General features: G+C 40.0%; 1 protein-coding gene across 2 annotated transcripts in view; it reads right to left on the bottom strand.

Annotated features, from left to right (window-relative positions):
• LOC131893606 (orexin/Hypocretin receptor type 1-like) overlaps positions 1-23,608 on the bottom strand; it is a 34,436-nt gene that overhangs the window by 3,696 nt on the left and 7,132 nt on the right. For both annotated transcript variants that reach the window (XM_059243698.1, XM_059243699.1), the window contains exons 2-5: positions 6,256-6,628; positions 4,469-4,648; positions 1,716-1,843; positions 678-837 (exon numbers count right to left, since the gene is read on the bottom strand). In XM_059243698.1, coding sequence (XP_059099681.1) covers positions 678-837; positions 1,716-1,843; positions 4,469-4,648; positions 6,256-6,546 — 759 coding nt within the window. In that variant the 5' untranslated portion in view covers positions 6,547-6,628. The remainder of the gene's footprint in view (positions 1-677; positions 838-1,715; positions 1,844-4,468; positions 4,649-6,255; positions 6,629-23,608) is intronic.

Raw genomic sequence — 23,608 nt, 5'->3', positions numbered from 1 at the left:
TTATTTTCCTTATCATTTGTCTCCCTCAAAAAGAATGCTGTGTTTTCAAAGAACCAATCTTTCCCACAGGCAAACAATATTGGGACCAGCGTACACACGGGTACATCTTTTTAAGCCCAGGAAATGAATGCCGAGAATTTTCAATGAACATGAAAAATACATTATGAATGAGACCTATTTTCAATTTTTCAAAGAAGTGACCCTGTACTTTCATAAATACGATTTTTGTCTCATTTTAAAGTTGGTAAATCATCTATCCCCATTAATTGAACCAACCTGACGTCAAAAATGTCAAAGGAAACAGTAGTCCCTTCTTAAACTGATGATCAGTGTTACATCTGCACACTTTTTGACAAAAGTTTCAATCTGAAGTCTAACGGAGACTTGAAAACCTATCTCGTATCTTCTAAGTTCCCTCAGCATAGTTTTGGGCTCAAACTTGGCCAAGTTCATCTATTTAACAAAATCTTATGGTCGTGTCAGGGTATTATTTGGAATAAAGTGAACAGTTTAGGACATAAGAAATGTTTGCTTCCGTTCGCAGTCCACATCTCTACAAGTCCGTGACTGTACGTAGTGGGATGTACCGGGTGTTATTTACAGAGTACAATTCTCTCCCGACTTCAATCTGTGGATAATCTCATCCGTCACGTTGGAAGTCTGAACGAGGTACCCACCTTCAAGATGATGAAAGTGACATCAAACTCCTCGTTCCAAGATGGCCGACAGGTTGAAAGATCGAACAACACATCTTCATCACGACATGGAAGGTCCTTGAACGGCGAGACCAAATGGAGCGTCACCGCATTGGGGATGCCAATCATACACGAAATTCCCCTGGAAAATAGGGCGGAACGAAGGAGGATCAGACAAGTATCGTTCATTTCCAATCAGGAGATTCCATCATATCAAGCCGAGGAGAGGGGTCTATTTCCAGAGTTAAGACAAAAGATCAAGATTGGGCATTTCGTGATACGAGAAGAACAGCCTTTCTGAGCACACTTGATCGTGTTGAGTAATGGGTAATCACTACATTGTTCTGTTATGCAATGGAGAGAATACCAGTGAGAAAGAAGGTAGACATGACTTTTAAGCCGACATCACTTGCAGGGTATTGAGGTGCGTTCTTTTGGTTTTGCAAATTGGCCGCCAGAGGGACTACACAAAAGAAGATCATGTATTTTTGGTCGCTTTGCCTCTTTGATTACCGGCAAATGCACATTTACAGACGACCTGGTAACATCAAAATATACCGCATACTGATTTGGCGTCAGGTTTAATACAAACATCTCAGTGAAGTTTATGGCTAATCTATTTTGGGAGTGGCCAGCGTTATTCTTGTTTTGATCCTGGCGAAAGTTTATGAATTGCCTGTCTTGTTTGATGTTCAGGTTTGAGATTATGTTGTGCATTTTAATCTCTGAAAAGTATCCCCGTCATCAAGATCAAAAGAGGCTGTAATGCATGTTCCCCGAGGCGAGCGAGCAACAATGCTTAAGATCGACTTGGAAACTCGAGAATGCACCTCCACGAACAACTGTTATGCCATATTAATGGCTTGCCTGACATTTTCATCACCCACTAAAACTCAGCAACAACATTCTTAATGCTATCGTTGTTGTTCTGGCCCTTTCAGACAGGCTTTGTTTTTCCTGCGAGTGCACCACGTCGTGGATTAAGAAGGTTGATTTGCATTTTATGCTCATGTCATTTACCAGATGCCCGCAATCACTCCAGCCGCTTTGGTCTTTTTCGAGGAGAACTGCAATGGCCGACAGATGGCGTGGTAGCGATCGTACGCTATGAAGGTCAACGTCAAAACGGACACGGAAACAGAGGTATCCTGTAAAAGAACAAAGAGGTAGAAATTGTTCCATTCTTCATTATGATGTGTCTTTGGCAGCCTTTTCCATGGAAATCCATAGATACTGAGGTGAACGAACGAACACCCATGTCCTAGAGAGACAATGAGATACGTCAAATCTTTGTGACTGACGAGCTATCTGACAGATAAAAAGACCAAAGGCTGAAAGGCGTCACCGCCAGTCATCCCTCATCTCCAAATCAGTTAAACAAACAAAGCTATTCTCTTTTCTCATTATCATATCTTACCATTCGTGTTGCTGTGATTGATGAAAATAACTCTTTCGCGCGCACTTCTTACATTACTTTCGTTCATACGGTCACACGTAGGCACATGAGAGCAGTCAAGTGAACTGGGACGTGCAAGTTATTACTTCAAGCCAGAAGAAGGGTCTGTCATTCGATTTGGGTCGAATTATGGCTCATTCATTTTGAGTCAAGTGATGCTAAGGACACAAGTAGCTTGTAATCATGGTTTGGTAGACCCAAAGAAATAGAGGGTTTCTTTGAGTATTGATTAGTGACGATCAGTTGTGGTGATAGGTTGCGTCAAAACAATACACAATATTAGCTTTTCAAGAATTGCTTGTAAAACAGGTTTCTAAAAGCAATTAATCGGGCGAAGTAATATGATGAGGAGCGAGGAGTAGATTATTTCTAAATCAGAATCTACGGTGCATAGTTTAACTTTCGCAAGAAAGTTTGCAGAAATAGATTGAAAACCTCCCTGTTAACGGAGGATATGACGCTAATGAAATAGCTCTTTCTGAGATTTTTTGTGAACTATTTTTAAAATGGAATTGATTACCATTACAATCGTATAACAATGGTTTCAAATGTAATTAGTGAAAATCATAAACAAACGGTATTTAGCTGTACAGTAATGATTTTTCTTTCTTAATGCTTGGCTTGTTTTTTTAAGGGCTTTTCTAGCCGCTCCAGGGAACGTAATCCCCAATATTATTGAAATGAAAGGTTATAATTCGGCTATTAATTACCTTTTAAATCCTTATACCAACGAATTTGAGTCGCCAGACCGAGTTAGTCCTTGATTGTAGGGTTGATCTGGAATGCTATCTAAAATTTTGTCCAAGTCTGACTTGAAAGATGCAACCGGATCAACAAGGCCTACCTATTCCCCTAGGAATATAAGAGGGAATCTAATCAAACAATGAAGGAGTCCGAAAAAGATTACAAGTACAATTTACTTTTGATTTGTGATTGAATTGCACTTCAAATTTCAGTGTTATTTCTTTTTGGATGACCGGTCGATTTGAAAATCATTTAGATTTTTTTTTTTTTACCTTTTAACAACATTTATCTTAAAAGTAGAATGGCCAAGCTAGGAGGAGCTGATAATACATACGAAATGAAATCTATTTAATCGATTGACGAAAAATTGCTATGAATGAAAGATCAAAGTGTAATTGCAATTTATAACTGATATATTTCAACTAAATTGGCCAGAATGTGATTATAACGATAAAAAATACCTTGACTTCAATTGCAATGGATTACAATCAATTGGAAAATCTTAATGGCTTTTAAATTGCATGTCTGTTAACTCTGTAGTTTCTGCATTAATGAGCACGATTCTGCAATATTAAGGCCCAACTTAGAAGTTTAAAATGGTGTTTCAATTGCGATGAACTCAAAGGTCCTTTTCTTTCATTCCAAAGAGCTAATTAAGATTGCTGCTTAGAAACTTATTGGCTGGGATTCATTGAAAGATTCGTAGAGATTCATTCTAAATTCACGTGGAACCAACCGGATGTTTTTCCCAAGGACTTGACATCATCATACCAGATTAAAGTAGAATGATACCCCTTCCAAGAAGACGGACCACCGTTATGTTGAATGCATGTGTGTCCATGTATAGGGTTCAAAAGAAATCGTTATTTCCCCAACCGAACACAAGGCTCCAAGGTCTCAAGGCCTGGAGCTAGCTAGTAGCTCTCTACGAGTTTAATATTCAGGGTGGTTGGGAAACAATCCCCCCAACACTGCGAGTCTGTCTCCTCTCTATATGCTAATCAATGTCCTTTGATCCAACCCTTTGGTTCAGTTAGAATCCATGTCATTGAAACCCTCACACTACTGCTTTGATACTGAAAAAATGCTGCGAGCTTTAAATTTCTAAAAAATATGGTCACCCCCCCTTTTTTGGCCAATGGTTCTAAAATTAATCTGTTTACTTACAAAGACACTTGGAGGCTGCGAGAGCGAGAGATGGCAACTTTCGAAGCTGGTTCAATTGGGAATAATGAAAAAGCAATTGCATTACTGTACCAAATCCCATGATAAGTATAGGAACAGTTTTTCCTGCTTGCTAGAGCACTTTCGTCAATTATTTGACGTCGACCATTTGGTCACCTTCTAAGCCTTAAACCAACTTCTAGATTCCACAACCTTCTCTTTGTTTGTACTCTGGCATAAACCTCGACCCAAAAGGAAGTGATTTGTTTCTCTCGGAAGATCAAGCATCATTCTTCATCAACAAAGCATGGACAAGTTGAAACAGCCATGGGTGACCGATCTGGCGCAGTTCACATTCATTCCATTGCCAAGGCTAATAAAGAATAATAGCACAAAAGGGACTGATTACCTGAATATAGATAACGATCCGGCACATGAGAGACCCGAATATCCACGTGTTCGTCACGTCCCAGATGATGGAGGGTGGAGCACAGAAGAGCATCACCAGAACGTCAGCTAATGCCAAATTGACGATGAAAATGTTCGTGACTGACTGCATGGACTTCGTGGTGGTGACCGCAATAAACACCTAGAATGAATATTTATAGGCATTGAATCAACCGTCATGATGCGAATGGGGAAGAAGGAGAAGCTCGAGTTCATTTTTAATAGGTTTCGCATATTTGTTATGGTAGGTCATCAAAATATTTTGGTGACTCGGAGTCGTGATAACTACGAACAAACCAATGGTCCCTCTTTGACAAGTCATTTATTGGGAGGAAATTTTGGTTATTGGTTTGGCGGGCAAACAAAATTATCAATTCAGTGGCCACTTTCCATTTTGTGCCATATTATGATTGCTTTATGTAATATCTTGATGGAAGAAACCAAAAGCTGACGATATCGCTTGGAATTGATTTTTTTACGTTTTACTCATGTACAATAATGAATATGGACGTAAAGTTTAGGGTGAAACAACTTTTACATTACTTTGAAGGTTGGATTTGATTTTCTCCAAACATGAGAAAATGGAAAGAATTGTCATGGGCTTTTGGCAGATCTTCCAAGCGCTATGAACATCAAAAAAGGAATATGGACTGTCCCCGTTCATATTATTTTGACAAAAACTTAAGTTCTTGTTCGCTTTCTTTTTCGTTGGCTGGAGAATTGATGTCCCCCTCCCTCCTCACCCAAAATGTCAATTTGTCGGCAGACTTATTGCGCGAAAGGTGGGAAAGATGAATATGACGTTGTGCCCGAATATTAAGTCACAGACTTCTAGAGATGTGAACTGCAAACAGAAGTAAATCTTTTTTATTTCCTAAACTTTTCACTTTATTCCAAATAAGCTCTTGATACGACCACAAGATCTGGTTGAATAGATAAACTTGGCCAAATTTGAGCCCAAAACTATGCTTAGGGAACTCAGGAGATAAATCCAAAGTTATGCAGTAAATACTAAATAAAATTTGAATTTTCGGCCTGCTCTTGGTCAACGACATAAGCTTTTACAACATAACTTCGAACCGATCCACCTTACAAGTAAATGATATAAAAATGACCAAACTTCAATTGAAGAGATCTACGTTTCGTATTTTGTTACTTTAATTCGAAAAGTGGCTTAGAGTTGCTATGACCTAAAGCAAGTCGATTTGGCCCGAAGCTCGTTCTCCGTCCATATTTCTAGAAGTTTGTGATTAAGTCAAGCATTGTCGGAATGTCACACGGAAAACACAATCACAGTCAACACACACGTCAGAGTGATCAATCTCGCTTGGCATTTCATGGACGACGAGTACTTTCAGATTTATATCGTATGAAATGAGTTTGGGTCACTTTGTCCTACAATTGATGGATGGTGTCAAAATAATGGATGACTCTATTGGAAAATCAAATTACACAGATTAGTTAGGATTCTTCCAATCCATCAGAGAGTAATATATATTTTTCGAAAGGTCTGGGGCTGATTGCGCTGATTTGGGATCATGATAAAGTCAAAGAAAACAAGGGGACACTCATCTGTGGTCAGTCAGTGTATTGCGCTATCGACAAAAGATCGACCGTACTTTGAGTTCAATAAACCACACTCTCTAGATACTCGAGCCTGTCTACTGAATGAGGTATACATAACCTATTCATTGTGCATCATGTTATGCCCGATCTTAGGAGATGACTACCAAGACCTTGGATACTCACCAACGAGTTCCCAATGACGCCGGTCAAGAAGACGATCAAATTGATGGAGATGAGCACCATTTCATACGTATCCACACCCACCCAGCTTTTGTAGATGGCGTAGTCCTCGGCACTCAAGCACAGCTCATTTAAGCACAGGGAGCAATTCAACGAATGGTTCCCCATGAGTGACCCATCCACATTCGAATAGTTCATGTCCAGGGATAGCGCGTAGTCATCAACATCATTACCACCGAATCCTCCCAAAGGGTCCTCGTCGTAACTATATAATACTGGATCGGCCAACGACATGCTTCAATGGGTTCGGCTGAGCTTCGTGAAGACCTAGAGACTTGGAACCGGAGATGGATTTCCCAGACCTCGCGGAGTTGTTCTGGAACATTGGAAGAAGAAATAGGGAAAAAAATGAAATTATAGATACAACAAGGACACGCTTAAGATGGGCCCGCCGGCCAGCAGAGGATCTCTTGATTAGTGTACTTGGTTCCTTGGAGACTGCCTCGTCTAGGCTCAATCTTGAAACTTTTTTGTGCCACCTTCTTTCCAAACCTGTGGTGGGTTGGCTATTGCTCATCCATACTCTAATGGCTCAAGGGTATTGGGAACATGAGTTGCCAAAAATAAATATATCATCAAATAAGAAGCAGACCGTATGTACCTTCTGCACAAAGTTTTTAATGCCAAATGCCAAAGGCTGCCCGCAATGGCTGCGAATCAGACAGAAGCCTTTGGATGGGGGTAGGACGTAGTTGGTACATGAGCTCGTTTGGGAAACATAATTTATGGCGTGTCATTTGGAACACAACAAACACATCGAAAGTATCTCTGTTGCCTCAAGAAAGTCGTACCATCTATTTGGCACCACTTTACTGGAATTGGTCATGTCCTGACAACGAGCCAAGTCGGTTTTTTTTTGAAAACCGATAGTTTTGGAAATGGCTGCATTAGATGCAATCTCAAAATTGCATTTTGTCGAAAGGGGGCTGTATTCATTGACAAAGACCCGATTTTTCATTTCTAATCGATCATCGTTTTTGAAGTACGGCTTTAGACTCTTACGTTGCTTGCATTTCTTTGATATTCGCCAAACTTTGCACAATGAGTATGCATGGCCAAGGTAATTTCAATTCCATTACGCTCATCTTTCCACTCCAAAAGTTCCAAAAACCAATCAAGGTTGAGTATTTTTGCCCTCCCTTGAGTCACATGCTTGAATTAGATAAAACAGAAGAATAACTCTTTCCATTTTGGATGGATCAGATGGATCCTTTGGAACATCATGATGAGAATTTCATCTCGGGAATATGTTTTCCGACTTTTCTGACTTCCTTGGGTAAAGTAGGTCGTGAAGTAGATGTGCACTCATGATTAACACAATTTAGTTGCCATGTGCCAATGTATACACTAAAAAGGCGTTCCCAGCGGCTTTCAGAGCAATCTATAACTTAAAGTTGGTCAGGTTTATGCTTGGAAAATCTCCAGAGAGCCAACCCTCCTCACCCTTCCCAGCAACCAAAATGGATCCATTTCAGGAAATGGCCCTCAATATGATGTTCCCACATTGATCCCGGCCTGTCTCTGTCACATAAGCACTCACAAGAAGGTAAACATTTTTCTTTCCTTTTGACGTTAATCTGTTTTGGAAGGATAAGAAGTTGGTGGTCAGTAGAAATCTGAAACGTTCTCAGTTTCATCCATCCACTTCCAAGTGGACCTTGTGTCCAATGTTCTTGGTCGTCTTCACTGCTGCTTCCAAAGCCACAGTTATGGATGGAATCCTGCCAATTCATCAAAACGAATCTATTCTCTGACCTTGCCCGAGCTGCAAAATCAAATTACCTCGCTTGAAGAATCCAGAGAGTCTTCAACGTTAATTGCAATTCGGGCTAATCACGAGGGCCTTGATCAAGAGCATTTTTGGAAATGTTAATCAAGCGGATCTCATCCATTTGCATTTGGGTTGTCAAGAGGAACGTCGTTGTGAAAAAAAGGTCCTCACTCGCCCATTGCATTTATTGGAAAGCGTAGATATTCACCAACTTCTAGGCATTAATTTGATATGCTTGGTTCTATCGTACAACCCATTAAATGTTAGTTGATCTCGCAGCTGTTCTTGAACGAATTAGAAATCAAAGTTAAAAGACCGGTCACTCTTCCTACAAGAAGTAGGCTCACATAAAAAGGAAAGTGCCATCTGAAGGTCGAAATGCTGCACCATATTTCGTGCAGTGTAATGGTCATTTACGAAATTGCAATTACGGAGCCATCCAAAATTAACTTTTCGAGGAAAGTCTAAAGCGGTTGTTAAATGGCAATCGGTCTATGCGAGAAATTCTCTGCGCTTGAGTTCCTTGTTCAATCCAAAATTTCAACAACTTTTGTTTCAAATTGCACTGACAACTAACAAAATGATTAATATAGGTACTACGTAATCTTTAGAGGTCTACATACACAGTTTGCAAAGGGCGAACATGACAAGCATCCAAAGTGTATTTGGTACTCCATTATAGAGTCGTGTCACTGGACCGCTCCAGTATTGACAAATGGGTCAATAGATCCTAGCATCGTTTGACAGCACACTCGGTATCCGAAGAGATTCAAAACTCGCCGCTAAGCAAGCTTGCAACATCGATCTATTTATGCTTCTAAAAATGCTCAAAAACCTCTCCTGATCATCCTCCTATTTCCACCCTTGAATTGTATGAACAGAAATGTCATAGCAATGAGCATACGCGTGATTTTGATTTACAATGGCTTTTTATTCTTCAACGTCATGAAGAGGGTTTTTTGTTTCACTCTTTTTCGCATCCGCACACATGAAGCCTGAAACGGTGAGAACATCAAAGCGTTTGCCCACAAATATATGGTGCGAGTTGATAAAAAAAGAAACAATATTGATCCCATTCCACACATATCCTAGACGCCCTTAGGAGGCGGGTCTGAGCAAACCAGACTATAAGAACCAGTCCTTTCTGAATGGTTTCCCAACCATCAATTCCAGAACTAAAAGAGAGCTGCCAATAAATGCATGTGTATGAATGCTTTGATGATCTTTTTTGGCTTGTGGGAAATCATTCACAGGAGTTCAAGCTCAAATGACAAGGGTCGTCGATCTTCTTCATTCAAATTTGATTCTCCCTCTATGGACTCATGTCAATGGCAAGTCTAATAGGATTGTTCTCCGAGACAACTTTTTTTCCATGGATGACAGATATGGAAAATACTGACGGCGATTTTCTTTTCTTCTTTGGGCAAAGAACCGCCGTCATTACATTTTGACACATGCATATCAACTTTCGGAAAGGCATGCTTTGATCCAGGCCATTTGTTAGCGAATCTTTGACCAAAGGTGGGTATCACTCAGCAAAGAAAAATTGCACTTGATCTTCCAAACGGTTCCCAAGGTGCTGACCTTTGGCTGACCTTTGGCTTTTGTTTGATAAGACGAAAACATTTCACAGTTATTCCCTTTTCAGCATTACGTAAATTTAGTGCTAGTGCAAAGAAGTGCTAATATGTCCTCAAAAACTAGAACCACGAATTCAATATCATTTTGATATCTTCATGATGCTCATATCGTAAAGTGCTTAAGATGAAATATAACTCTTAAAAATGAAAGCATTTTTTTTTCACGAATTACCGAAGAAAGATTGGACACAATCATGACTCTTTGACCCATTACAAACTAACGATTGTTTGTCGTTTGCCTTTTGGACTAAGGAAACTCAAAACTTCCCGACGAGCAAAAGGCATCAAATGCGTCATTTGAAATGATCCCGAAATTGGGAAATTGGGAACAATCATCGGGAATCTTCCACTTGTCTGCCCAGATCATCACACGCTCAAACAGTGGCAAATCCTCCCATGGGTTCCAAAAACGGAAGCTCTTCTAGGATCGTAGCTGATGGCGGCGATTCTTGGAATCTGACGATCCGTTTCCAACCGGGAGCTGGATTTTCGGTATTTTCAAGTAGCCCCAGGAAACGGAATGAGGTTTTCAAATTCTCGATTTCACGTGAGTGTTATTTCTGACAGAAGTCGAGAGGAAAGTTGGGTCACCGAGACTCGGAACTGTCAAAATATGGATCACTCTCAATTCTCGGAGTGAACTCCCGAGCTGACAGATTTGTAGCATCTGCAAGGACAAGGTGTGTGAAGCGATATGGGATGTTTGAGTGGGTGTGTGGTGGGTGGGTGTAGGATGCCTCGTTCCAAATTCCAGGCCAGGCTCACGGATTGAGTGAGACTCATTATGGGACTGATGGGCGCGAACTAATCCACTTTAGTGCCTCAAGAGATGCTTTGGTCATCACCATCAAAGAAGAACGCGCTCGCTTGTCGGCATTCCAAATCATTCCTTCGCACTATTTGCTCGTTAGAAATTCAGGCCGACAAATCAGCGAAGCCCCGCAGACTGCACCAAACACACGTATGACATGTGCCAAAGAAGGGAGAAATACAATCCGACTTGGTGAAAGAAAGTAATTTTGATCACACATTTTTGTATACCCAAGAAATGAGCGAGTTTGGTTCCACAAAGGCAACAGTTATAAATATGGGTTAAATGGTATATGTGCTCAATGTAATCAGGGCATAAGCTATTTGCAATCCTACCATTGAGACAAGAGTTAACATATGATGGCGGGATTTGAACCCCCGTCATAGGGAGAGAGGGTTCTTGGCTCCTGGACAACTTGGCTATGCTAGCTTAATATTTTGTGGGATGATTTTCAACTGAAGGGTATTTCCGTTCTCTATTTTTATTGAATAACTTACTGTCTTCGTTTCCAGGCATTTTGTCATTCTCAGACTTACTCCTACTTTTGAGTTTTGCCTTCATATCTTAAAAAAAGAGACAACAGGAATTGAAAAGCAAAATATTTCGAAGTGAACGTTTGGATGGTTATATTTATCAGCTGACATGGAAATTGGAATGCTCCTTTGCCAATTTTTTAATAATTTCCTATTAATTACAGTTCAGAGACGAGCTACCTAAAGCTCTTACCTCGGAGTTTGGAGTTGGTGCTTGGACGTTATTTAGTATCAAAAATAAGCTGACCGGAGTGGTGAGTGGATGATCACTCTTTTGTAACGTCCAAGCCTTAACTCTGAGGGAAGAGAAAAGAGAATCTAAAAAAATAGCCTCTAAGGTGACATTGGATAGTTTTATAATTAAACAATGTACGCGTAGAAATGTATGACGAGCACAACCATTGCCCGCGATGAGATTCGAACCCGACACCACTTTTCGAGTGAAGCGCTCTGCCTCCAGCTAAACGGGCTCTTTCTTGCGTGTGAAGATTGACAGACTCATATTTTCATCACCACTTATGTAAACTAAAATGTTTTAAAAAGAAAGATAGCTTGACTTGATTTGCTTAGTACGCCACACACACAATTGAAAAAAAGTTTCTTGTCCCCTCGCGCATAAAAACGTCTATTTTAGGTCTTGGCTCCAGATGTCAAAGTTTGGTTAGAACTTTGAACGCGGAATTGCTTACCCTTACTTGTCACTGTTTAACCCGCCAGTCACAAAATTCTTCCTCCGACTGCCGAACCAAACCTTGATCTTTGATTGCCTTCTTGCCTTCTCACCCATTCATCAAGCATGTCCATGCGGTTTTTGGATTAACCCTATGATGTTAAGGAAGGAAACGCTTTGTGCCATAGAATAGCTCGTACTTTTTCTCTTGGAATTCGATAACTTTCACCTGAGGCTAATCGGACCAAAGGTACAACATGGCACAACTTTGATATCCCCTCGAGAAACGAACCACTTCTTCCCAGATGGTCTTCATGAAGAAAGAAACAATCCAATTCACTTTGCCGAGAAGCAACCTTTTTCAATTCAGAAGACTTGGTTTCAGATAAACGTGTGTTTACCGTAAGCGCTTTTCTAGTTCTGCAATAAAATCCACGCTTAGGCTCTGAGGTCTGACCATAGGGATGAAAGATCGTAACTCACTGCGTTAAACTCGAAGGAGAATTGTCAAAACGTCAACACAGACTACGTACTAGTTCCTTTCGTTCATTCTGTTAACGTCTGTTGGTGAAGGCTTTGAGAATGGATCTGTTTCTTTTGTGCAATCCAACTTTGTCCGTTAAAATTACCTTTAGGATGGATTTGAACAGTGTGTGTGGCTTTACATTATTTTTCATTTTTTTCCGATGACGACATTGCGTTGACAATTAGTCCAATCTTGGCAAAGAAGTCTTAATCTTAAGCCATGGTTAGAGGCATAAAAGGTTTGTAAAACTGACCTTTGATCTTCAGTGATTACTGAACGTGGTTTCAATGTGTCATTCGCAATGAGTTGACTTTACTTGGAAAATATTGGAAGTCAACATTTTATTTCATCATTGTTTGTCTAGGGGGCGTTTGTCAACTTTTGTTGCCATTCTTCAAATTTAAAATCAATGAGCCAACACTGAAGTAGGGAAAATATGTGTGGTTTTGTTGCGGGTAAAATACGAACAATGAATTTCAATTTTTTTGTCTATTTGTGTAGAATGTGATAATCAGATCTCTGATTATGCTGAATGGAAGTATTCTTTATCAAAACTTTGATTCAATTCTACCTTATCATGAGTCTATTGTTACAATATTATAGACATCCTTAAGTAATTTGCTCAAATTCTCCCAACACTTTTGGGGTTCTCTCAAATACTCATTTTGCAGTGCGAAAAGCGTGCTATAATAAATATTTATCACCTTGACATAAATAAACCAAAGTTTGAAAATAACCCAAACCTGCACTTAAGAAGCCAGCCTAGTAGGTAATAAATGTCATCATGTAAATTTGTAAATCTACTCTATAGGTCAATTACCAGACCTGTTACAATAAAATATAGTATACCTCCTTTGAAAATACTATTCCACTTTTCAGACAAGTTTCTCTAAGATTCTTTTCTGAAGATCCAATTTTAGACTCGGAGTCGACGTCAACTTCGATCCTTTAGAAACTCGCCAAGGGTTTAAAACCGGCAATAAAGGATGGCGAACAGCAGCTAAATTTGTTGGTAAACTCGTAAACGCATGAACTCGAGCTTGGAGAAAGCTCGTTATATTCTTCGGAGTGCAGAAGACAAGTTTCGGGTCGAATTTTAGCTTGAAGGCCTCGAATTAGAACCCACTTTTCTGCAGTCTCTATTCAAGAACGAAGGCGTGGGGAAAAGAATGAGCAATTAATCTTGGATTATGGATCTATCGAGTGAGCAACAATCAAATCGAAATATCAAAATGTACAACAATGATTAATATTTCTACCAAGGAGAGTACACAGCCTTTGGCTTTTTTATTCATTTCGACAACGAAATGTTTCTGATCGCTCAAATTACCGCAGAAAATAGTCATGACCAAGCAAAATGAGAATGAAATTGCTGGTCCTCGTGGAGCTGATCGAATTTCAAGTCACCGCAGAAAGCATTTCGAATCGAGAGAATTCAAAATCACGAGAATTAAGGAAACAATTAACCACAATGACACTCGGACTCAAGCCCCTTGTTTTACGAGACCGGGGTATTTCAATACATGGCGAGTTTTAAACAGGGTGCACATATTTGATGTTCAACTGCATTATCGGGATGTACGGAAAAGCCTATTTGTAATAGCTAGAGCTGGGTGAAAACATCTAATCCAAATAAGAATTTTTTTTGTGAATATTTTGGCCATTTTGTCAAAAAAGTGAATATTTAGACGCTTTCAATCGCGGTAGGTAATATTTTGCAAATTTCTATCATATTTTGGCGATCCATGGTACCAAACACGTGAATTAGTAGATTTTTTGGTCCAACTCTTAAAGTGGTATGGTGTCTAATTCAAAGCATCATGGCCTCCAGTAGAAATATGGCGGGTTTATTGAGAGGGATGACCATTCAACAGAATAGGAAGAAGGGTAAACATGAGTTTTGTTGTGGCTTTTTTTAATGCAGCTGGGCCATCCATGTAACATACTAACCAGAAGTAAGTATGATTCAGTGGAATTTTTTACTATGGCAGTTTGATGGCTGCAATATTAACCGGTGTTTTATAATGAAACCCGCTGCAGCTTAGGCAACACTGTAGAATTTAGACTTTGAGTTTTTCAGAAATTTCAGGATGTGCCTGAGGGAATTAGGACCAGTATTGAACACAGAGAGCTAGAGGAAAAGTTTAACATTGTTTGATTGGGCGAAAATCTATTTAGTAATATATAAAATATATAAGTTTGCAATATATAAAACCCACTGCTAAAGGTACTATATCATGTTGTATTTTATTTTTTCATTTTTCATTTCTTTCACGGGTTTGTAACCACTACCAGAAAGATATAGAGCGTCATAATTCAATGTACTTGGTCATGTACGGTAAAGTGTTTTGAATTAGCCGCTCTAGGCACCCTTGGATCATAGAAGAGAAACATAGGAGAGTATAAATCGAGTTCGGTGTATTTTTTACTGCAGCTGAATCGGTAACCTATGGACAATGCAACTCCAGCGATGGATAGCAGCGCCCTACAATCAGAAACAATACCCTATCAGCCGTTCAGCTGTCACCCATTCGCTCTGAAAACGGAGTCTGCCCTGGCTAGCTCGCATTGCACTCTCTAGACTTTGCTTCCCAATGCTTGGATTTCTATGGTCTGGGATCGTTGACAAGAAACGATTTAAGTCACGTTTAAAACTTAGCAGTTGGTCTGCTGATTGAGCACCAACTTATAACAATAGAATTTCAACCCTTCATTAGCTAAATTAGGTAAATGCAAGTGCAGTTAAAATGAAACACATTAATTAGACCTCAGAGACATGGTGAGAACATCATGATGCACACTGCAGCAACACCGTTGTGTTTTTTCAGCTCGATCTTTCGAACGCGTTTTCTGTGTGGACTCGAATCATCATGATACAAAACTATGACATTTTAATCCTTAGTCGTACAATAAATGCAATGTTGTAGGCACTTCTCAATTGAGTCTTCTTCAAAAAAAATCAAAAAAGTCTCGTTTTAATCTAGTTGTTGTTATTTTGTTGCTATTTAAGCATCTTACAATTCTTCCACAGTCATAAAAGGGTCTTAAGCAAGAGGAGCATAAAAAGTGCAAGAAAAACTCGAGAATTGCGTGATTGTTGGCTCAAGAAATAAGAGACGACACAAAGTGAAAGCGAAATGCTACTTCCCTGGATTTCTTCGGTCTCCTTCCATTCTCAATTTTACGATTGTGCATATTCCTAGAACTATTCTTTATTATCACCTTTTGGTTATTACATTGTGTCAGCACAATAAATAACTAGCCTCTCAAAGCTCTAACTTTTTCCCTATGATCATGTTGCCAATTAGGGCCAATTGCTTCATGTCGACTGTTTTTTTGGCACGCTCATATAATTGCCCGAAATCCAATTTATCAAAAGACCAATCCATAACTCAGAGGATCTTTGTAGTTTGGAAATCCATGGCTACAACAAAACAGATTGAGCCATTGTATTTTTCTAGTTCTCAAAGTTTGTTCCAAGGCACTTCTTGTCAGAGTGGAAAACAAGTCATTTTCCATTGGGTCTCTTTACGTTTCACTGAATGAGCGTAGAATGAGATTGAAATGTAAATTTAAGGGAGCATTCACTTTATGCCAATCTTCCTATTCAGGGCGTAAATTGCAAGATGAGAACCCAGGGATTGCTTTTAGAAGAACTGAAAGTGTTGGAGTGGACTCGCATTTTTAAACGTGGTTCGTCCACATTGCGCAAAAAAACCAGACATGCTCAAGACAAACAAAAAACAGACTCCATAGCGTTTCATCTACCAAATATTTGGTGTATTTTGTGCATAAAAAGGTTATTGTTCTCGTTAGGGAAGATGGTGGAATAGCTTAAGGCATTTGGTTTCCACTTGCATTGGTTCGTGGGCTCTATTTATAACAACTTGGAGATCACACAACGTAAATGTCGTGAAATGGTTCTTGAGGGCGAGAATATCTGCAAAATCTTTTTATGAGTCAACTATTTTCTGGTTTTTATGATGGCTTCATCTTTAAAAAGCGGTCTTCGAAGAAAATTTTTGTCGGTTTATTTGTCACTTGATGAGTCTTCAACTTTGAGGTAACCCAAAATTGGCTACGTTATTTACCACCAATTAGTTGGTCTCCATTTATTAAAGTTCTGGGCAAATTGACCTGACCCTAGATGCATGCCATATAAGAAAAGATTAAGTGTATGGCATCAAACAATTGCATTTGTTTTATTGCACTGTCGAATTGAGTTTCAAGATATTGGAATGGTTCCAAGATTTTGGCATTTGTGATTCAGATTTGCAAGCGTAATTGCACCTGACCCTGTACCGCGAATAAAGAACAAACTAATCAAAATTCCATGTAACATCTATTGGGTGAAGTTACAGTAGCGTAGCGTATGGAAGAAATAATGGCTCAAAAAATTGGAAATAACAGTGCACTCGGTCCCCAAGGATTGATCTGATTATACGGGACGCGTTTTCAGTCCATAGAGAGGTCCGAGCTGAATCGGTTTGTTTTGGTTATCAATTTTTAGGCCTCCGAAAGCTGAAATTCATTTTCACGCTTGATTACGCCCACGTACGTAATCGATCTTAAAACATTCATTTGACAAAGAGTGGTCATCATCAATCATTGCATCAATGAGTGTCAAATCAAGCGTGCTCTCCTACATCATAAGCCTATTGCGGTTTATTCATGAGGAACTTTCTCCAATTCAGAATTGGTCCCCAAAGGCTCTTGGAACCTGAAAGCTAACTTACTCTAGGAGAGGTAAATGCAATCTGCATATGCTGAATGAAACAAGGTCGAGATTAATAGGATAACTTTCTGGTTCTGATCCTAAATTCCAGAGAATCCCTGAATTGCTTACTTTTGTGTGCGAAATTAATTTCGAACTTTCGTCTCTGTGTTTGGTTCGATTTCGATACACAGATCCTAAGAGCCCTTAATTGACAACTTTTCCAATAAACCCCCATGTCCATATCGACCCTAAAGCTATCATCCCCCGAGGAGCTTTTTGTTATTTTAACCGTCAGACTTTGGAAACAACGAGTCTCTAAACGAACCTAGAACCTATAACCTATCCCAAATCAAACAAAGTGATGAAAAAGTACTTTGTTTTATTGCACTCAAATTCATTTGTGATAGTTGCTTCAAACGGGGTCGGAACACACCCAAGCCTCGGTCATGTAAGAGAAAGAACAAAATAATATTGTAGGTGGCAAGCATATGGAGTACAGAGCATAGATCAAAATGTTCCGACTGATCTAAGAAGCTCGAGAAGGGTTATTAAAGTGAGACAACAATTTTGCAAACGCTTGCGAAAGAGCAGATTTTCGTTCAAAAAACTCTTCATTAACGTAATGATCTCTTTTGAAGAAACCAGAGTGAACAAACACCTCCGACCTCTGGATGAATTAAAGAGCAAGGCGAAACGTGTTCGAAAAACAAAGTGCATAACTGCTGAACGTCTAGAATAATTTTGTATCCATCTTGTTTTTGTGAATCAATTATTTCATCCCGATTCATTGCGTTTCTTGGTTGGAGCATTTACGAGTTAGACATGATCTGCAAATGCCACTGATGAACTGCCATATGCACATTTGAGCACACAATCTCTCACAGTTAGGTGGCCACTTGTCTTTTATCTTCACAAATGAAGGGCTTGCTCTCCTTAGGTTTCCAAAGAAAGTTGGCCTTTAAAAGATGATATGAGACAAGAATAGTAGCCGAACAAACTAATAATAGCACATAGATTCAAATATGTTTGCCCAGTTTGTATTAAATCCCGGATAAGTTTTGCTCATCTAGAGACTTCAGAAGTGCATTATCTACATACATATCTATAAACTCATGATGGTTGGTGACTTTCAAAGTATTCAAACTGATAGAATGATCCAAGATTGTACAAAGCTATTTCGTCAACATGAAATCATACTTGATTCAGCTACTTTTTTCCCCTCCCACTGAGAATTCCGCTAAAATAAGTAAAATGGCCACAGTTGGTATGCAAAAATTGGTGATTTTTTGCTTGCTTCATGCATGAATCATCAAAATGTGGTCACTTTGATGTCATGGCTTAAAGTCATATGTCATTCCCAGCCCCATACAAATTAGTAAAAAGACCCATGTCGGCCATCCTTGTTTGTTTCAAACGACTTTGCTCTTTTCCACATGCGAATGAAAGTGTGTCATCCTTGGAATGCGTCTAAAAAGCAGCTTGGTAAATATTTACGGCAATAAAACATTTGCCTCGTGCGAACGCTTTGGTGCAACACCTCAGGGTGGACCAAAATTATGTGGACCAACATGGAAAGCGAGAAGGGGTCCAAAGTTCCAACGTTCGTCCCTGGCACCAGACACGGACAACTCCAGTCGATTCTAGCAACTCCGTGAACTACGTACAAAAAGAATAATCGATGGACAGGACTGTCACCCTGGGAACTTCCGAGAAAGGGATGAATGATTGAACCAAAACACGTCGTCGAGGCATCTTATCCTGACCTCTCATGGGCGAAAACAACTCGACTTACTTTTTGTTCCATCCCACTTCCCACTTTCCACTTTCTCGGCCCTTCTTCGAGGGCCGGTTTTTTCGCCATTAAGTGTTTTCTTTTTAGGCGGCGCAATAACAAACAATCTGGGTTAGAGTGTGGACAAAGAGCCCATCCGAACAGGGCATTATTTAGCCAGAAAGCAACCAGAGATTTGGACCCATTTGGACCCCCCCCCCCCCTCTCTCGCGGCGCCAGTGTCTACAAAGGTTGATTGTAGGTCTTTGAAATGAAAGAATGAGTGTCATTGTCAAAAGCGGATTCGTTTTCTACGCATACGAAACAGCTTGATGGATATGATTCGTTTCTGGTGGAAGGAATCCAAGGTGACACATGACAGGGAATCTCAAAGAATTCATGAATACATAAATGTGCAGAGTGTGCTTGAAGCTCGAGGGAGAATGACTGGCCCTAATTGACCCAAGTCATGTCAGAATGTCTGGCGCTGGAGATTCTCAAAAGGCAATCATGGCATTTTGATTGAAATGATCTTCAAGCATTTTGTGTACATTTTCAATCAGCGAATATTCAAGGCCAGCTCTTTTCATGGGCTCTTAACATGGTCCAGTAGTGGGTTGATAAAATTTGAAAAACAACTTTTCGGTTTCAAAGCAATCTTTTTGGCTATCCGATATTTTGAAGTGCTTTCCTTCTATTCACCAATGTTGTTCCAAGTCATTTATCTTGGCAAAGAGAGTGCCATCCAGATGTTCCATTCGTTGATATATATTTTGCCGAGCCTCTTTCGCGTGAAGTAATTAGAAACTGAGCCAATTAACCGAGCTTGATGAGAAATATCTCCAAACCCAGATAGGGATGGGAAATGGGGAATGAGAATTGGGAACAACCAGACCGAGAAAACATGGCGCCAGACCTGGGAGGCTTGAACAGAGCCGAAGTCTAGGGGATCAATTAAAATCAAATAAAGTGCCAAGCAAACAGAAAACGCGAGTTCCCAAGTTAGTTTCGTCAGTTTTGCGCTTGACAGGATGCATTCCCAAAGAAATTGCAAAACCTTCTGCGAAGTCGTCTCACTCGAGACACAACAAATCCCTCCACTCTTCAACAGACTAGATAAACGGATAAATCGCTGGGAAGTAGTCCATCGAGTGGCTCATGGCCACAGATTCAAGTCTGTTTAGGGAAACCCACAAGAGAGTATTCCAGCTATGGAGTGGATATTCGGAACAAGGGCCTTACCTGATCTTCTGCGGATGATTTTGCTGGGCGCTTTTTTTCTAGTTCCGGCACCATTTTTTACAAGCGGGTGGGAACGAAATGGGGATTGAAAAAAATGGGTCACTTTTTTCTCCGTCTCGAAGATGAAGTTGAAGTTGCTTCCTGTCAACCACACAAAAAAAGCACCCACCTAAGTTCCACCTCGTGGCGTGGTCCAACCTGACTTCCTTGTCACGCTCTCATTCCTTGTCGGAGTGCGTCGAATCTGGGCATGTTCTCTGGAACGGGAAATGGCCTCGGCCAAGGCGCTTGAACGGAACTGATCGCACCTCTCTGTTTCCCCTCGATTCATTCTGGCCTTCAAACGTGAGGAAAGCGAGGCATAATTCAATGTAATAATGGGGAGCACAGAGAGCAGGTAGCGGGAGAGGATCAATGTTGATTGCTTGTCCCCAGAGGACCTTGGGACGAGATTCTTATCAAAACCTTCCCAAATTTATGGGCAGCCAACATTATTATTTGGAATTTAGCGACACGATGCTCTTTTTTTTATTTACAGCGGAGTAAGCTTCTTGTCTAATCTCTCTTCACTCAATGCCGCTTTCTCTATTTTTGTGTGGGGCAAACAATCGTTCGTCGTTTTCCTTCTACGTTTCCAATCAAAGTTCATGAGTAAATGAATGAACGCTTTTTTTTGTTTGAAAGACTAGCGTGATTAAAATTAGGCATTGCTATACTCACGGGAGGAGGCTATGTTTGTCAACATTGCGGGAAAACATTAAATGCGGCTCGAAACTTGTTTTTTTCAGTCGTCAAAAAACTGACAAAATAACTTTTTACTAAAGTTTGATGATTCCTTGAAGGAGTTCGCAATTCCTGCATCAGCTACAAGGAAGTGACATTTTTTTTCCTGGCTTGCATGAGTCTCTCTTATGAATGAGTTAAGCCATTGGAAAGTGAAGACTTGAGGCGGTACCGGCCATCAGATCCGAGAAATGCTTGCTGCATTGCCTATTACTTCGCTAAAAAAAGTGAGTCGGAAATCTGGCTCGCGAAGCCCAAAATAGTCTTCACATACGGCTCCAATCGAAAGTGAAAGCCAAAGTGTCTCTTTTGGCGCCTCTCCTCTTTCCCACTTCCTCTCACTATTTTCCTTGGTCGAGAGGCAAGAGAAGATCAATATTGACACCAACTTAAAGACCACACACCCACACATACATACACAAGTCTGTCTGAGCGCAGAGGACTCATGAGCTGTGAGAGAACGTAAATTGCATGGAAAAAAAAACACCAACCTTATCTAGGTTTTGCAATCTTGCTTTAAATATGTACGACAAAGGATATTGCTCAGAAACCAAATGTTGCGTTGAGCTGAAGGTTCAATTTCCGGTCTGAATTATTCAACCATGTCTGCTTTCTGGTTTTGCAATTGAAAAGATTTGCCAAGATCTTACGGAATATTCCAGGGTTCATTTTGGAAAATGAGGACGATGATTGTGGTGAGTAGCGGTAATAGCAGGAGGTTCGGGGATCGGATCGTGGATAAGTGAACGATAATTTCGCTTGGCCTTGCAGGTTCGAGCCTTGGATTTGTGTGCTCCTTGTCCAGAGTTGAGCGGCTCTTTCTTGGCCAATGCCAGCCTTACTCGATTGCCATCCCCCCGGTTCCAACAGATACAAATCACGTGCGATCCAGGGTTCATTTTGGAAAATGAGGACGATGATGGAACTCGAACATGCACACCCATGGGTCAATGGACCGGCAAGCAGATTCAAACGCCCCAATGTCGAGGTACGTACTTGCAGTTCATAGTTGGTGGCATTGCAATGTAGCATCTCGAAGCCGATCTCAAAGTTGGGCTCAACGTTTGACTTCGATGTCTAATTTTTCTTTTTCGAGACATAACTGAAACAGTATAATTTTGTATATAGGTTTCGAAAGGCAATTCGGAGGAAAAGGGAGATATTCCTCTCAATTGTATTTATCAACTAGCAACAAATCGCTTTTTTTTAACTTATCGATTGTTTCATTTCAAAGACAAAGGAGATTTAAGTCAAGGAATATCAAAAATATCAGTATACCCATTTCAATTTGAGTGCTAGGCGGTTCTTGTCGCTATTGGACCGTTCCAGGTCGTGGCAAAGGCTGTTTTTATTGAACACATTTGCCTCCTTGTCTAGTCCCTAACACGTTTCAATTGTTCAGCTTTAAAAAATCTATGCATTTTTATGATGAAGTAGAATTTGCATTTCCGCGTTAAATCGGTAGTCGACGGTAATATTTGAGATTTTTTATTTTTATCTTTGAACGGTCACGCCATGATCGTTTCATTCCAAAAACACATTTTTTTTTTGACCAAATATGCATTCTGATTATCATTCATGACCATATTTTTGATCCAAAAGCAAGAAAAAAAAAGAAATGGTAGAATAATCTCTCGTCAGTAACAACGATAATAAAAAACACCTGTTTTTGCTGATACTTTATCAATCGGTTCATTAAATATCCAACGTTAATGAATTGAAATGTTTCCAATATCCGAGGGGTGCGATTTGAAGTACAACAACGCCTGCAAAATCGCGCCTTCACCGAAGATAACTGCGATAGACAACTTAGATTACATAGCTTTCTATGACTAAAGAACGACTTATATTATGCATGGACTACAGAAATATGGAGTTTAAGGCTCTGCCGCTAAAACCTGCCTTCTTTGAGTGGAAACAAACCCGAGTCCCTTTTCAAATTGCATATGAAAGTTGACTTTAAAAATTCACATGTAAAAGGGATTGTCTTAATGTTATATTGTCGAAAACTTAGGTCATGGCCCAAATAGATTAAAGCTTTAAATTTACAAAGTGAAGATCAGTATTAAGTACTAGTGTAAAAAAGTAAGGGGTTAATAAAATGGAAAGTTTCTTTCCTGTTTGAGGTCCACATTTCTAGAAGATGGTTGATCTCTTGATATTATTTTACTCTGATTCTCGTCTCTCCCTCTGCTTCCAAGATTGTGTTGCTTGGGAATGGAATTAAAAAATCAGTACTACTCTTTACTTTCAAACAATATCAATTCTCTAAAACATTTTTATCGTCCAGTGTACAACTGCACCACAAATGAACCCCATGTCTAGTTCCTAGAAAGGATTCTAAAATTTCCGAATGGTCGTCTCTACCTCGTAAATTACCGTTTATTAGCCTATGGGTGTTTGCATCCAGGGTGCTGCATCAACTTCCACCCTAAGTCCTAGAGTTCTACATAAAAGGCTTATCCATTGAAACCGAAGATAGCGAATCAGCCGGAACGTGCTTGCTTTGATTTGATTATAGTTTTTTTCTTACACACATGCATGTTTCTTCGCGCTCATCAGGTTGCCTCCAAAAAGTGGAACTTGCGCCAAAATGACCGTGTATTCCAGCGTAATTGGAACCCTATTGTGGGTCTGGATTTCCTAGATCCCAATTCAGAAGGGATCGATTGATACATTTTGCCGACGGATCCCTTTGATAACACGATCTGCCATCTTGAGTGGACTTATACAGCCCCTGGAATGCTTCACTACGTGATTTATGACGAGTTAGGAACCCTAGGTACAATATGAGGTTTCCTTTGGCGTGTCATCGTTCCATTTCACTCGTGA

The sequence above is a fragment of the Tigriopus californicus genome, chromosome 2 (genome assembly GCF_007210705.1).
Source record: "Tigriopus californicus strain San Diego chromosome 2, Tcal_SD_v2.1, whole genome shotgun sequence".
Taxonomy (NCBI): Eukaryota; Metazoa; Arthropoda; class Copepoda; order Harpacticoida; family Harpacticidae; genus Tigriopus; species Tigriopus californicus.
Note: the sequence above shows the minus strand (reverse complement) of the source record. Positions and strands in the feature narration are given on the sequence as shown.